The sequence below is a fragment of the Hibiscus syriacus genome, unplaced genomic scaffold, assembly GCF_006381635.1.
Source record: "Hibiscus syriacus cultivar Baekdansim isolate YM2019G1 unplaced genomic scaffold, ASM638163v2 tig00000145_pilon, whole genome shotgun sequence".
NCBI classification, from domain to species: domain Eukaryota; kingdom Viridiplantae; phylum Streptophyta; class Magnoliopsida; order Malvales; family Malvaceae; genus Hibiscus; species Hibiscus syriacus.
Genome location: NW_024061769.1, coordinates 120,849 through 136,242, shown reverse-complemented (window position 1 = coordinate 136,242; position 15,394 = coordinate 120,849). Strand labels below are relative to the sequence as shown.

Sequence of the window (15,394 nt, the reverse complement as noted above, 5' to 3'; positions counted from 1 at the left end):
TGTCAGCCTGTTATCTTCAAGCATAATCTGTTCTAGACTAGATTTCCTCTCTGTTACAGTCCTTGTGACCAGGGTTGAACTCTCCACTTGACTGTTTTTTATCATCACCCTCTTCTTCTTTCCTCAGCATGTATGATTGCGATTACCTTATTTAGTGATGGCAAATCCTCCTTTCCAAGGATTTAGACTCTTATTGCATCAAACTTAATGTTTAGTCCAGCCAGAAAATCATAGATTCGATCTTTTTCTAAAAATCTTTTTAGAGTGGACGCATCTTCGCTGCATCTCATTAAATACACTGATAGTGATCCATTTCTTGCCACATGTTCTGTAATAAGTCAGAATATTTTGTGATTGATCTGTTTCCTTGCTTAGTAGACGAGATCTTGGTCTTGATTTCATAGATCTGGGTCGCATCTCGAACCTTTGAATAGGTCTGCTTCACTGCTTCCCATATTTCTTGGGTTGTGTTCAGGAACATGCACGAAAGCTGATTTCTGGAATCATGAAATTTCACAACCAGGACATTATCAGTGAATCTTGTTCATCCCATTTGTCGAACCTAGGGTCTCCTACTTTAGGTCCAGACCCAAGTATATGACTTAGCTTTCCTCTTCCCTTTAGGAACGTTCGAACCAGTTGAAACCACCTAAGATAATTTTTTCCATTAAGCTTATAGGTTGATTGTATGTACTGCAAATCCCCCGTTGAACTAGAGTAATTCCCTTCATTCATTGTGACTTCTCGAGCAGTTTCAGAACTGCTAGTGTCGACTACTTCAACCATGTTAGAACTATGTACTTAAAGGATGGTTTTGAGACGAGCAAGGTAGCTGTTAGAAGCGAAAAACAGCAACTGAAAATGAGCTATACCATCTCTGATACCATGTTAAAAATGGAGTGATTTGATTATAGTTTTCATAGAAAAGGTACACGGCTATATATACAAACAACAGCTTATCTTAGGAAACTCCTATCCTAGGAAAGTAGCCTATTCTGGGTAAGAATTAAATTCTTAAATTAGGAATCTACTTTCTGACATTATTCATTCTTTTAAATCTATCTTTCCAGTTGCAATTTATATGTTGTTTATAACATATTTTTCAACAAGTGAAAGCAAAGTGTGCAACCTTTCGAAGGGTAAGAAATATACGTTTTATGACAACAAACCATCCAAATGGCGAAATAGTGCAAACCTGGAAATTTTTGCTGAAAATCTTGATCTTTGATGAGCTTTCTCTGACAGCATACTCTCCATCAGATGACCAAACGAATTCCAATGCTGAACCAAAGGACCTATTTCTCCATGCTAACGCTGTATATATAATGTACTCACCATCTCCACAGACAACAACAAACCTACCATTTGGGTTATGCTTTAAGCTCTGAAAAGAACCAGGTAAAAAAAGGAGTAAATGGTTGTGCACAAACCCAAGCATAAGCACTACTTATAAAAAAGAACTAGTCAACAAATTTTAGGAGTAACCCTTAATCATATGCTCAAATTCATTTAAACAAGACTAGAAAGCATCAACTCACTTGAGGATATAGATCACATGTCCCTAATTCCTTGACAGCCAAGGGCAATCTTTCTCCATCGGTAAACTAGAAACCAAATAAAAAAGCATCTTACGATGAAAATTCCTGTACTAGAAGTCGCAACATGAATGCAGGGAAAAATATTTTACAACAAATACATTTACCTCAAAATCTGCTCCTACACTCTTAATATTCACAGTTTGAATTTCATTGTGCTTAGCCCATATGATTTTCCCACTGTTGTCCATACTTGCTACAGGAACTTCACGACCAATTTTCACCATAATAGTTCCTTCATCATACCCAATCACAATCCTGCAAGATAGAATTGCATTGTACTCTTAGCCTTTTAGGCATAGCAGATTAAGTAAGAAGTATCACGCAAACTATTCATTGAAAAAAGAAACATACAACTGAAGAACTCAGGTCAAGCAACCTAATTAATTGATTTAACCTTCAATGAGCACATAGACATGCTCAAAAAAAATGGAAAGCGTTGTTCAAGCATCTAATGGCCGAAATAAAATATACTAGTATTTAATTATTAAAAAAACTGAAAGAAAAAAAACGTAAACCAGTTGCATGATTTAACCAAAAGTAATTACCTTCGGGAACCTTTTATATATCCAACTGCCCAAACTCTCTCAAGACCATAATTCAATGTATTTTCAAGCCTGAAAACAAATTAAATGGTCAAAAAAATCAAAAGCTAGATGAATTCAATGATATCACCGCATACATAAAAGCCTATTAAGATCAAAATATCCTAAGAGAACACTAAAATGATAAGCTAATGAGGACAAACTGTAAATAGTAATGCACCAATATGGCTCCAGACCATGAATTTCTACATCTAAGTGATGAATTAAGGAATGAAATGGAACCTTGATATTTATACAGAAACATAACCAGAAAAAAATCAGTTCCATCACAAAACAAATGGGAACTAAAAAATTTAAATAGGTAATTTAGTTATATTCTTGCATAATGATTCAAGTTTCCTCTACATTTCTTAATTTCCTGTCTATCCACAAAATAAATGGCCACTGGAAAAGAAAGGGAGAATATCTTCTATCCCAAGAATCACCTATATGTGGTAGCATGCCATATGCGAACCGTCCCATCCTCAGAACCAGTAATAATAATTGGAAGCTCAGGATGGAAACAAACTGCAGAAACATTGTGTGTATGGCCTTCCAATGTCTGAACACAACTCTTGGTTTGGTAGTCCCATACCTGCATCCATGAGAATTATTTGTTAACAGTTCCCTCAATATTTATTTAAGATGAAAAAGATAGCAGAATACAAATAGTAGCTGCTTACCTTAGCAGTGTGATCATCAGACCCAGTGATCAGGTAGGGCTTATCCCCACCTGTAAAGTAATCAACACAATTTACACCTTTCTGATGGGCATCCAAAGTAAAATTTGGGTCTGGGGATCCAAGGTTCCAAATCTAGAATTTCAAACAGATTCAAGGCTAATTTAGCATGGCTATACCAAACGAAATAGAAATATAATGAAAAACTTACAAATAAAAAGGCTCTTTATACCTTTACGGTACGGTCAAGAGATGCACTGGCAAAAGTGTTCGTATCTTTGGGATTAAAAGTTACTTGCATGACATAATGGGAATGTCCCTCGAATATCTGAGTACACACCCAACCCTTCTCCCAGTCCCAAAGTTTTATGAGCATATCATCAGATGATGACAACACATATGGAAGAGTAGGATGGACAGCCACACATCTAATGTAATCAGTATGTGCCTCAAATACTTTGACCTTATCCATGGTGTTGTAATTGTATACACGAACAAACATGTCATCAGCTCCAGCAACAACCCATTGTTTGCGTGCAATAAATTTGGCCGACCTGACTGCAAATGCGAGATGTCAAGTTTAGAAAATGATAATAATTCTATCACAAGAAAACAAGAAATGTAAAAAAAAATCAAGATAAGTCACCACATAAACAGATATCTACATACCTGGCAACTCAGTGACCTCAAATGACTTAGCCATGGTCTGTGCACCAGGTTAACAGTAACACTTATCAATAAGTGAAAAGTCCAAACAATACAAAAGGTTCTAAATAAGCCTAATACTACTTAAATAACATGTTAAGAACTCAAAACTTTATACGAATTAGATTCCATGAAACTAAAAAAAAAAATCTATAGCCCTATATTTGAATAATCATGTCAAAGGGAAAATGGAACTTGTACTGTTCAATAAAAGAAAAAAATGACACAAGCAAAATGAAGTCTTACAGATACAGGACTAGCCCTATATATAAAGAAAAAAAAATCCATGTTTCTCTGTGATGAAGTTTACAAAATTGTTCATTTCCTACTAAAAAATATATAATATTGAGAAAAAACTGAAAAAACACATAAGTTAGTGTTCAACTAAATTTCAGGTATTAATTGTGACCATAAAATATGTCCACCTATTCACCTATTTTCCAGTTCTGCCACAACTAACATGGAACACAGAAAAACATATAGTTTTGACAGCTATTCACAAAATATAAAACTTGCGTACCTGTGACTGGTAGTTCCAGATACACACAGTTCCAGAATACAAACTTGCTAGGATCCTTCAATGACAATTACAGCATATCATACGTCAACTTCAAGCTTGAAAAGATAAAATTCAAATAAATAGGAAACTACATTAAGGGTTGAAATTACCATGGTTCAGTAGGATGGAGATCTACAGATTTTACTCTCTCTGATCTTTGAGCAAGTTTCCTCTAATCCAGACATCACAATAAAGAATGTTACCATACAAATTACCACACACCCAATCCAAAATAACAAGAAGATCTAATCAACGCATAGAACGGAACTCGAAATGAAATGAATAACACGTACCTTAATTTCAAGTCTGAGCGGCTGTTAAACACCAAAGCCAAAAAAAAAAAATAGCCGAAGTCAAGAAAGAGATCTTAAATCAAACTCGTTCAATAAGAGGCCAATTATAAATCGCCGGATCAATATCCAAACATTCATAAAGGAAAAGCGAAAAGAAAAATCACTAGGCAGATCTTAACTATATTCAAATCCTTAATTCTCCGGCTTTGCTGCATAGTAGTGAAATTATAACAGAAAAAAAATGGCGACGTTGCAAAGCTAGTAAAACTCGAACTAAACATAATTCAGAAATCTTCGCAATTCCAATTCCATAAATTGAACATAAATTTGAGAAATAACTCCAAATAGGGCGGCCTTCGAACCAGATCTAATGCGGAATCAAAGAGATCAAGAAATTAAACTCACCATTTTTGCAAATTAAACAAGAAGAAGCTCTAGATCGAGATCGCGCTTCTGATAGAGAGAAATAGAGACTCTTCTTTGTGTGTGTTAAATGTGATGTCAACAAAATATGAATAAGGAGAGACAGAAGAAATGCTTTGGAATTAAGGGATCAGATTTACAGAAGTGCCACTCACTCACTGCCATGGTTAGGCTACGGTATATACTATCCCAGAGTAGAATGTGGATTGACGGTGCCGGTTGTTCTGGTTCTGATGTGTTAAAATGGACGGTGGAGATTTTTGGGATTAGAAAAGTTGTTGGGCCATTAGCATGTTGGATCTTTGATGGGTCGAATTATTTTTGGGGTTTCAATATTTTTTATATATAGTTTTTGAACATTTTGTAGAGTAGGATAGATATTTTATTGTTGGGTTATATTTTACATGACGGATTGATCTTGGCTATCGAAAAGTGCGACTTGAATGCTCTAATGTACTTGAAGCCCAGCTCTTGAACGATGACACCAATGCCGGAAGTGGAGGCACCATCAGCCTCTGAGCCTTGTTTCGATGCATTTCGCAGCTTCGGCAGACAATGAAGGTTCAAATTGGCCATATTTCCCGTCAAGTAAATCGAGCTACCGTTCCTTTAACGAGGAGAGGATTGAATAGAGAGCAAGGTTTTTATCGTTAAGATCACCCACCAGCTGCACTTTTGGGTATAATGGCAGATGATGCAGCCGAAATTATGGACGGAAGAAGATGGCTTGTGAATAATATATAGTTCGTAATTTGAGCTTAGCTCTTCCTTTATTTCCAGAAAAGAATAACTGATAAATTAACAATTACGTAAAACATTACAACAACGTTAACAATTACATACAATATTATTTTGTAATGGATTATGTAACATCTGAAAATAGCAATTATTGAAAATATTACAAAGTTCTAACAAAATTAGCATTGCTTACCTTAAAACATTATGAAATGAAGGGTAAACTACGTCAAATACACCAAACTTTAAGCGCTAACTTATTTATACCACTAACTTTTTAATTTTATCAATTTAACACTAACGTTTACTTTTAAGTGTAATTATCTCACTCTGTAGTTAATGATTTAACAGCGACATGACAACTCATTGTCGTGACGTTGCTGGATATCTTACCAAAACAACGTCGTTTTGTTTGAAGAAATTTAGTTAAAATTTGAGTTTAGTAGGATTTGAACTTTAGACCTTTAAAAATAAAAGATAAAGCTTAGCTACTCAACTACCTTAAGATTTTAGTTATATTCTTACAATTATAAAATACATATTATACAATTTAGATTATTTATAATTTATATTTTAAAACTAAGATAATATGTAGTGTTACTATATGGAAAATCACTTAAGTTTATGTTTTATCTACTTTTGGTCATTGATTTCAAAAAACATAAAAGATGGTCATTTTCGTTTTTATTTAATTAAGATGTAGTTAATTGCCCACCACTTTCATCGGCAAATCCTTACCACCAATTACCCATTCTCCTATCATTAGAAATCAAAGAACAATGTGTTAATCAATCGTCAAAACATTGAATATGAAATGTTCTATTCAAACTTTGAACAACGATCGATCAACAGGCGAATGGTGAATGACACGGCGAGAGGAGGAGACTTTAGTGCGGTGACAATGGCATGCTATCAACGGCGATGGTCGATGAATTTAGGGATTATGATTTTGGGTTTCTATTTTTTTAGATTTTCAGAAATTTAGGGTTTTTTTTTTGTGGTGTAGATGTTGAGGTTCTTATTGCCTAGTCTTCAATTTAGGTTTGATTTTGTATTTTCTCAATTGAAGTCTTCATATGTTGAGTTAAGCAAATGGCATGCGTTTTTTTTTTCTTTCTAGATTTAAGGATTGTTCCCTTAGCAGGTCAGAGATTTCTTGCTTTCCTTATGGTCCGGTTTGTACCCTGGTATGTAATGGGTTAGTTTGCATGGACCGAGCGCTTTGGTTTTGTGAAATTAACTATCTTACATGGTGCACTCTTTTTCTTCCATTTATGTTTAGGAATATTTTTTAATGAGGCTCATTTTTCGTATCTTGTTTTGCATGTATACCTTTGAATACAATAAAAGACACCTCCTTTAAAAAAACAAGGTGACAGAATACCAGTTTTCGCCTTTCTTCCACTAGAAATATCTTTAAATTCAAAAATAAGATTTTTATTCCTTGTATGTTTGGGGAAGGGAACTGCTAAAGATGAAGACAAAATACAACCTGAAAGCATGTTAAACATTAGATATGAATTTTACAGGGATAAAACTATTAGGACACACTCACAATCTGTTGCAAAATCAAATGATACCGAGAGTACTAACAGAATTTAATCTTTCAGAGTACTTTAATCTTATAGCTGTCAATCCTCGACCCATGCTTGGCTATTGGGTTTCTACCTCTTCCTTCTTACAGTCTTCGAGTTGGGTAAATTGTTACCTTGAAATGGAGAATCGGGAGGCTAAAAGAAATCAAACACAGTTTCATTAATTGGGTCACCTCATTTATCAGTTGTTAGAGCGTTCGTTATTTTATTTTATTCTCATCTCACATGACTTATTCTCACCTTTTAATCGCGTTAGAGAAACTCATGAACGTTTTCTATTATGACATTCTCTTAGAGTGTCATAGATTTACGAATGAGAATACTGTAGATTTAGGCATTATTAATCTCAAGCTCAGCTTTCATATTGTCTAATCTCCATGCATGTTACAGTATATCAATGGCTGCTTATAGCTCAACCATTATAATTGAACATCGTTCTAAATTACGTGAGAAATCAAATATCCAAGAATTATTAACGTCTCAGATTACGTCATTACAAGAAACAACCTCATCACTATCACATACTACCCTATTTGCATTAGTTTTAACCCACTCAGATGGCAGCTTGATTCATATACGCTTGTTAGAGACATCATGTACACCATCATGCTTTAACCAGAATCCTTAGTTGAATTGATGTCATTAATCGAGTGCCAATTCAATTGAGAAATTATTAAAATAATTTTTCATTTAAATAAAAACTGATATTATATAATTATTGTTATTTTAAATTTAATTTTGTATTTTTTCATTTTTTATATAAGTTTTAAATAAAATAATATGAGAAATTAATTATAAATCATATCTTATTTAATATAATTTATACACAAATTATTTATTATCAAACTTATAATTATTTTTTTAAACTTATTTTGATAGAAAATGTTTTTATTAAAATAAATGTTCTCTTCAACCTACACCTACTGCAAGTATCTCTATTTTCATATATATTACAAAATCAAAACCCCTTCACTTATCTTTGAACTTTAAGGAACGATAATATTATTTATTGACTTTATTTTTAACATTACTTTCACGTTTCGCCAGCGTGATATATGGAACCAATTTGACTTGATTATGATCAACAATTCTGCGCCTCACTACGTGAGGCTCAGCTTGGATTTAGAGGTAAGTTTAATATATATAATATCTTTTTAAGAGAATTAAAATGATCCAGAAAAATAATTTTATTGGTGTGATTAATAAGAATAATAAAAATTTTGAGAGAATAAAATAATCTACTTTATGTTAATCATTATATTATTTGCAGAATAAAATCAAGGTGAAAATGGTTATCTTGCCTTTTTTTTTTCTTTCTTTTTCTTGATATTCAAAACATTTTCTTTTATGCCATCTTCTTGTTTTGACACCTTACGAAGCAATGTCGTTATCCTCCCAAAACTTATTTGCAGACTATCTATTACAGGTAACAAGACACATGTGCGGCTAACCCAGAGAATAAAAAGCCATTCACGTATTCATATATTAGTAAGTGCTTATAAACCTCATATTTATTGAATGTTTTGTCGTAAAAGCGGTTGTATTCATTAGGTAAATCAAACCCTAATTCAAAAACTGTTCGTATTATACATTCAATACCCTCGAACAAATCGAACCGGTCTATGTTGTTGTCTTGATTTGTTTTCAATTAAGGTCGACCCAAAGTCAAATCCCGACGTCTTCTGTTATTTATTTTTAATGAAACGTGCAGATTGATCGGGTTTCCTATGCTGTTGTTTCCTGCAGTAGTGCTCCATTATATATAAAGTCAAAAGCATGCCGCTGCAAAAAGGTAACTCATGGAAACTTCTTTAATTTTGCTACTGTTTTGGGTTACATGGTTTTGAAAAACATCACTCCTCGTGCCTTGCTTTCGACAATTATTATTATTAAATGATTATTGCTTTGTTAATTCTGATTAAAATTAAGATATTGGATAACAAGTGCACAAGACTGGCATGGAGAGTCATTTGAACATCGCAATAAACATGATACAATTTTTTCATTACAAAATGGTCACCCGACTTCCAAACTCGTCATTTTTCATTAAAAAATAAACGATATTATGAGCTAATCGTTAACTTGTTGACTGTGATATGATAAAATTTGATCCCGAAATCTCAAACAACTATCATATCTCACTCATCAGGTTAACGTCCAACTTAAACAACCATTAATTTTTTTAACGAATAAGGACAAGTCTGGAAAATAATGAATAGTTGGATGACTATTTTATAAATTTTAATAGTTGAGGAATTCAACAAAGCAACACTCTATAGTTGAAAGACCATTTTATAATTTTTAATAGTTGAATGACTTAATAAATCATTACCCTATAATCGGGAAACATTTACGTTGTTTACCCTACTTTTAAATATTCCCTTTGGCAAAGGCAGTTCGAAAAGCTATGGATGGGCATGAGTCGGGTTTTTGGTCCACCCGACCCAACTCGAGAACAAGGAGTCTTCCACCCGAGACCTGACCCGACCAAAATAAGTTTTCACCCTATATAACTTAAAAACTCGACCTGACCCAACTCGATCCGAAATAATAAAAAATTTATTTTTATTCAATAAAAAACAATGACTTAATTGAAAAAAAATAATATATAGAAGAATATTATTGTAATTATTCCTAAATATTTAAGGTAAAATTATATATTTTTTGGGTCGGGTCGGGTTGGGTATTTTTAACCCTAAACCCGAACCCGACCCAACCCGAACATCACATTAAAAAAACCAGACCCGACCTCAATTTTTTTAAAAAAAATCTAACTCGATCAAATCGGATCGGAACCCGTCGGATTCGGGTCTCATCCCATCCCTAAGAAAAGCTACATGTATTTCTTTAAATTACTTTTAGCAAGGCTTTTGAGTTTAAGACACCAGGATAGAACTATGTTAATTTAGAACATTTTCCCCGAATGTCGATTTTTTAAGCCCATTCAACAAAAATAATAATTTTGCAATCAGACACTCCAAAAATATTTTTTTATGCTTTCGAGGTTATTAAAACATTAGTATTAAGCATTGTTTTAATAAAAATATTATTTTGAATTGTTACCTCATTAACCTAGCAAAAAACTCTACTCGTATTGGTTAGTTAAATCCTGGATATAATGAATAAACCTGACTTGATAATCCTCTAACAAGGCTCATATTCAATATTACATGATAAAATCCAAAGCTCAATCAAAATAAATTAAAATAAATAGATCAATTCTTTTTTCAATAATATTTTTTTTTTTCTAAATTCTTCAAGAGATATTTGAAGCACGTAGTGTATATTGTAAATTTTCTTAAAATTTAAAAATTCTTAAAACAGATTATAAAATTAAGAAAAACTATTACCCAAAAAAGCATTATCTAACACAGTTATGTTAGTATATATAACTTCTATCCAACAAGGAAACATATAACATAATATATTTTTTTCTTAAAAAATTGATTACCGGACATAATTTACATTAAGCTACAGATGCTTTACATTTCTTACAATATTTTCTCTTATCTAAAATCCAAATTCAACCCCTAAAATATTGGAATTACAAGAAAAACCCAATTACCCTCGTTATGTAATTTTAGTAAAATACATAAATTCTCAATGCATTCCGTTTCATTTACCTTTGAAGATCGCGATGGTAAGTAGGGAAAAGACTAAACAAGCCTAGTCAGACAAATACCAACAAACTGCACCATAACTACCCTCTGATAGATACCCTTCCAAGTTTCACTTCTCTATAAATTCACAGCCAATGCTCGTCCTTCTCCCACCGAAAACTAAGAAAAGAAAAAAGGGGAAGGGAAATGGGTGTAAACTCAAACAGGGTTGAAGATTTCTTTAGCCAAACTGGAAATACAAGTTTAACACCTGTTAAGGTTTCTACAGAGATAGCAATGCCAGCACCAGAGGCTACGACGATGGAGATACACAGTGTTTGCATGCCCCCAAAGAAAACCACTTTCCAGAAGCTCAAACACAGGCTTGCGGAAATATTTTTCCCCGATGATCCTCTCTATGGATTCAAGAACCAGACGTGGTGTAAGAAGCTGGTTATGGGAGTCAAGTCTTTGTTCCCGATATGCCAGTGGGGTCTTGAGTACAATCTGGGGCTTCTTAGGTCTGATATTATCTCTGGTCTCACCATTGCTAGCCTTGCAATCCCTCAGGTAAAAACCATTTAATCAGCTCACTACACAACAAAAAGCATCTCTCGATCTCTGTCGTGGTTGTTCATGGATTTTTGTCCACTAATCAATATTAGTGGACTGGGCATGTTTATGAATATATTCCAGTTTCTTTGATATCATTAGACTGACTTTAAAAGAAGAAGAACGGTTTCCACTGAATGTGTGATTTATGTGAGATTTTTTCTTTTATTAATGATAAAATAATTGTAGTTTAAATTAAAAATATTAGGCTTGATAAGAACTTATCTCAAGATAATCCTCCCCTAATTAATAAATCCTCATGTGAACTTGTGGAAATGATCTTTGCATGTCAGATAAGACAGTTAATTATGTTTCGGATCAAATCAAAATTCTTTCATTGACAAAAAATAAACTCCTTATTCTTTTTTGGTAATCTATTTTGTTTTGATGGACTGCAGGGAATCAGCTACGCAAAGCTTGCAAATTTGCCACCAATCATCGGTTTATGTTAGTATAAGAAATTCAGAACCAAAAATACTCTATCTCCAAGTTGAATGCAATGATGGATAAATCCAAATTATTAACTCTATCAATTCATGCAGATTCAAGCTTCGTTCCCCCTTTGATTTATTCAGTCCTAGGGAGTTCTAGGCATCTTGCTGTTGGTCCAGTGTCCATTGCTTCCTTAGTGATGGGCACAATGCTCAGTGGAAGTGTCTCCCCTACTAATGAGCCAATGCTCTACCTTCAATTGGCCTTCACTGCTACCTTCTTTGCTGGTGTATTTCACGCATCTCTGGGTCTCTTAAGGTAAACTTTGATTGTTAAGAAGACGTCTTTTTGTTTCTCCTCTTATTTTCCTAGAGGTTTAATTGATAATAAGAAGCTTAAGATTCTTCCACTGTGGAAAAGTGCGATATGCATATTGATTCTGACTTAGTATCTGTTAAACAAAGGCGTTCCTGAACCTTAAGCATATTGGACTGTAGGCACAAAAGCTACTTCTTTTATCTATTAAGATTTTAATTGATTCTGGTTTTGATTTACAGGTTAGGCTTTATTATTGATTTCCTATCGAAGGCAACACTTCTTGGATTCATGGCAGGTGCAGCAGTCATTGTGTCATTACAACAGCTAAAGGGGTTGCTTGGAATAGTTCATTTCACAAACAAGATGCAATTGATACCTGTTTTGAACTCTGTATGTGAGCACAAAAATGAAGTAAGTGGGTTCACCAAGGGAAAGAAATGTAAACTTCCCTTTATTCATCTTCTTTCTTTCTTTCTAAAATAACTAGTAATTAGAACCATCTTGGAAGGGCTCTTCTTGTTTTTTGGCCAAGAATGTTGATTATTTGTCGGAAAGGGGCAGTTTACAAATGCTTGCATATTCATTGCCTGGGATGATTTTGATGAATGAAAATCTACACCTCTGATTCAATCCTATACACTAAACCACTGAATCATATTATGCATGGTTTCATGTAGAAAGAGATGTATTCTACTTTTGAAAAGTAACAAAATGCTGCAATGCTAATACTGGTTTAAATTCATCTGCAGTGGTCATGGCAAACTATTGTAATGGGATTTGGCTTCCTGGTCTTTATGTTGACAGCAAGATATGTTGTAAGTATCTCTATTTGACCACCAAAAAGTTTGTCCAGATTCTAGCTTAGTCCTAAATAAGTTTTGATGTTTGAAAGTTTTGATACAGAGCACGAGGAAACCGGATCTTTTCTGGGTATCAGCAGCTGCCCCGTTAACGTCCGTGATTCTCTCAACGATCTTAGTCTTCTGCCTTAAATCAAAAGCTCATGGAATCTCATATGTAAGAAATGATTCTTCTACTCTACTTTTATGTAAAAGAAAAAAATTATCCAAATCTAAATTGCCTTTCCCTTTATATTCCACAGATTGGCCACTTGCAAAAGGGTTTGAATCCACCTTCATTGAACATGCTATACTTCAATGGCCAACATCTGGCTTTAGCTATCAAGACTGGACTTATCACTGGGATCCTGTCCCTTACTGTAAGCTTGCCTTAACCAGCACTGTCATTGATTTCTTTATTCGATTACTAAAACCCTTTTTGTTACAGAACGTTATTGGACAACATAAACATTCTATTCCAAACCATTTTATGGATGGCCTACCTTACCTATAAATGATTGTGTGGATTTGCATGGGACTGCCATCATGTTCTTGATATCTATTTTCTGTATGATTTTTCTCTCTAATATCCAGATGATTTATAATGTTTTGCAGGAAGGGATTGCAGTGGGAAGGACATTTGCTGCTCTAAGGAACTACCAAGTTGATGGAAACAAAGAAATGATGGCCCTTGGTCTCATGAACATGGCTGGTTCTTGCACTTCATGTTATGTTACAACAGGTGTTGACTCTCTCACATAGTACTTCCAATATAAAAACATTTACTTTTTATAGAATCTAACACTATTCTCTTTGACACGTCTTTTTCAGGATCGTTTTCTCGATCTGCAGTAAATTACAATGCTGGAGCTCAAACAGCGGTCTCTAACATCGTATTAGCTGCAGCTGTGCTTGTGACTCTGCTGTTCCTGATGCCACTATTTTATTACACCCCTAATGTCATCTTAGCAGCCATCATCATAACAGCAGTGATAGGGCTTATTGATTACCATGGGGCATACAAGTTGTGGAAAGTAGATAAACTCGATTTCTTGGCTTGTATGGCTTCCTTCTTTGGGGTTCTTTTCATCTCTGTTCCTCTGGGACTTGCCATTGCAGTAAGCATTTTAAACTTTTCCAAGTGGTTATGCTGTCATCTCATCTTCTCCTAGTATTGTGTTTGTTAAAAGCATCGACATACTGGAATTGCAGGTTGGAGTTTCTGTATTCAAGATTCTCTTGCATGTCACCAGGCCAAACACTCTGGTATTGGGGAATATTCCAAGAACACAAATTTACCAAAACCTCCACAGATACAAAGAAGCTTCAAGGGTCCCTTCCTTTCTCATACTGGCCATCGAATCTCCAATCTACTTTGCAAATTCAACTTATCTACAAGAAAGGTAACCCCATAAATGTCTCCTTTGAATCTTACCGTTGATAGGCCTTTAACCGTACAATATAACATCAGGCAGAAATGTTCATAGGCCTTTAACCGTACAATATAACATCAGGCAGAAATGTTCAATCAGTCTAGGAATTGGTTGACTGACTGAAGGAATCTTTGTTATAGGATCATAAGATGGATCCGAGAGGAGGAAGAACGGATTAACGAAAACCATGAAAGTGCTTTGAAATGTGTAATTATTGACATGACTGGTAAGTTATACATTTTTCCTTTAAGCCCAAGCTTCTATCTTTTTCTACCAAAAAGATATCCCGACTGTATTTGGCTAACAGCGATGCAATTTTATTATAGCCGCCACAGCAATAGATACAAGTGGCATCGACCTGTTATGTGAACTAAGAAAGTTGCTGGAGAAAAGATCACTTCAGGTAAATGATTGTCGATTTTCATCAAATGAAATTTTAGTGTGTGCTTATGGTTTTGACACTTGGTTTTTTGGTCATCTTCAGCTAGTGTTGGTAAATCCAGTGGGAAGTGTGATGGAGAAATTGCATCAGTCGAAAGCCTTGGAGTCATTCGGAACGAGTTCAGTCTATCTCACAGTAGGGGAAGCAGTGGGAGACATCTCAGCTTCATGGAAGCCTCAACCATGACGACATTGTAGACAAGAAGCAAACCCTTGACTAACCCATTTAGACCCTTTAGCTGTCTTGAAAGAGGTTCGACGTAGACAAGACTCTTTTTTCTTTTTCATTTTGGGAGAAACCCCTAAATCAATTAATCATTATGCGTTGGTTTATTAGAGAAATGAAAGTTAAACCTTGTTGCATTCCATAAAACCAAAGAAGATGATGCCTCGTGGTTTCCCAAAGTTATATCTTCTGAATTTCACATTGGAATGTAAGAAATTAAGCAAATTTCATGTCACCAGATTAAAGGATGATAAGCAACTCAATTAAGAAAAAGATAAAGCTGGAAAACAGTATCAGCTGCAGCGAATCATCTTTCGCAAAGCGA

At 34.4% G+C, this 15,394-nt stretch overlaps 2 protein-coding genes across 2 annotated transcripts; one reads left to right on the top strand and one right to left on the bottom strand.

The window, feature by feature from the left end:
* Positions 1-801: 801 nt before the first annotated feature.
* LOC120135513 (coatomer subunit beta'-2-like) lies at positions 802-4,970 on the bottom strand. Its single transcript, XM_039151819.1, has 13 exons — positions 4,822-4,970; positions 4,417-4,437; positions 4,234-4,295; positions 4,085-4,139; positions 3,529-3,565; positions 3,092-3,417; positions 2,863-2,994; positions 2,626-2,774; positions 2,144-2,212; positions 1,703-1,853; positions 1,539-1,604; positions 1,170-1,384; positions 802-832 (listed from the first exon to the last, which is right to left on the bottom strand). Exons 1-13 carry the CDS (start codon positions 4,822-4,824, stop codon positions 802-804), a joined length of 1,317 nt encoding a protein of 438 aa, XP_039007750.1. The 5' UTR covers positions 4,825-4,970.
* A 5,980-nt stretch (positions 4,971-10,950) lies between these two features.
* Positions 10,951-15,113, top strand: LOC120136459 (probable sulfate transporter 3.4). Its single transcript, XM_039152513.1, has 13 exons — positions 10,951-11,338; positions 11,779-11,827; positions 11,923-12,130; positions 12,370-12,541; positions 12,880-12,945; positions 13,034-13,147; positions 13,233-13,349; positions 13,585-13,711; positions 13,801-14,087; positions 14,182-14,372; positions 14,543-14,628; positions 14,729-14,805; positions 14,887-15,113. The coding sequence occupies exons 1-13, from the start codon at positions 10,976-10,978 to the stop codon at positions 15,028-15,030; spliced, it is 2,001 nt and encodes a 666-aa protein (XP_039008444.1). The 5' UTR covers positions 10,951-10,975; the 3' UTR covers positions 15,031-15,113.
* The last annotated feature ends 281 nt before the right edge of the window (positions 15,114-15,394 follow it).